This window comes from Pteropus vampyrus, unplaced genomic scaffold (genome assembly GCF_000151845.1).
Source record: "Pteropus vampyrus isolate Shadow unplaced genomic scaffold, Pvam_2.0 Scaffold250, whole genome shotgun sequence".
NCBI classification, from domain to species: Eukaryota; Metazoa; Chordata; class Mammalia; order Chiroptera; family Pteropodidae; genus Pteropus; species Pteropus vampyrus.
Genome location: NW_011889031.1, coordinates 506,988 through 507,353, shown reverse-complemented (window position 1 = coordinate 507,353; position 366 = coordinate 506,988). Strand labels below are relative to the sequence as shown.

Below are 366 nucleotides of genomic sequence, written 5' to 3'. Positions count from 1 at the left end.
CCTTCATGTGCCTGGCCCTGCACTGCATCGCCAACGTGGGCAGCCGTGAGATGGGCGAGGCCTTCGCCGCCGACATCCCCCGCATCCTGGTGGCCGGGTGAGGCACTGGGGGCCCGCAGTGGAGGGACGGTGGGGGAGACAAGGCCCAGACGAGTTGGAGGGTAAAGAGGCACCCGCCTGTGTCACCTGCCCCAGGTCCCCTCCCCCAGGGCATGGGGCTCGCACAGGGCTCAGAATCCCAGTGTTCCCGGTGGCGGCTCTGTGGTCGTAACGCCTCATCTCACCAAGTTGGCAGTGTGGGGCAGCCTCCCAGCGAAGCCAGTGGGATGTCTGTCTGATTAACGGGCCTTTACCCGTTATCTGGTA

At 65.6% G+C, this 366-nt stretch overlaps 1 protein-coding gene across 1 annotated transcript in view; it reads left to right on the top strand.

Annotated features, from left to right (window-relative positions):
- AP2A1 (adaptor related protein complex 2 alpha 1 subunit) overlaps positions 1-366 on the top strand; it is a 29,699-nt gene that overhangs the window by 11,805 nt on the left and 17,528 nt on the right. Inside the window, exon 5 of the mRNA XM_023520125.1 lies at positions 51-97. Coding sequence (XP_023375893.1) covers positions 51-97 — 47 coding nt within the window. The remainder of the gene's footprint in view (positions 1-50; positions 98-366) is intronic.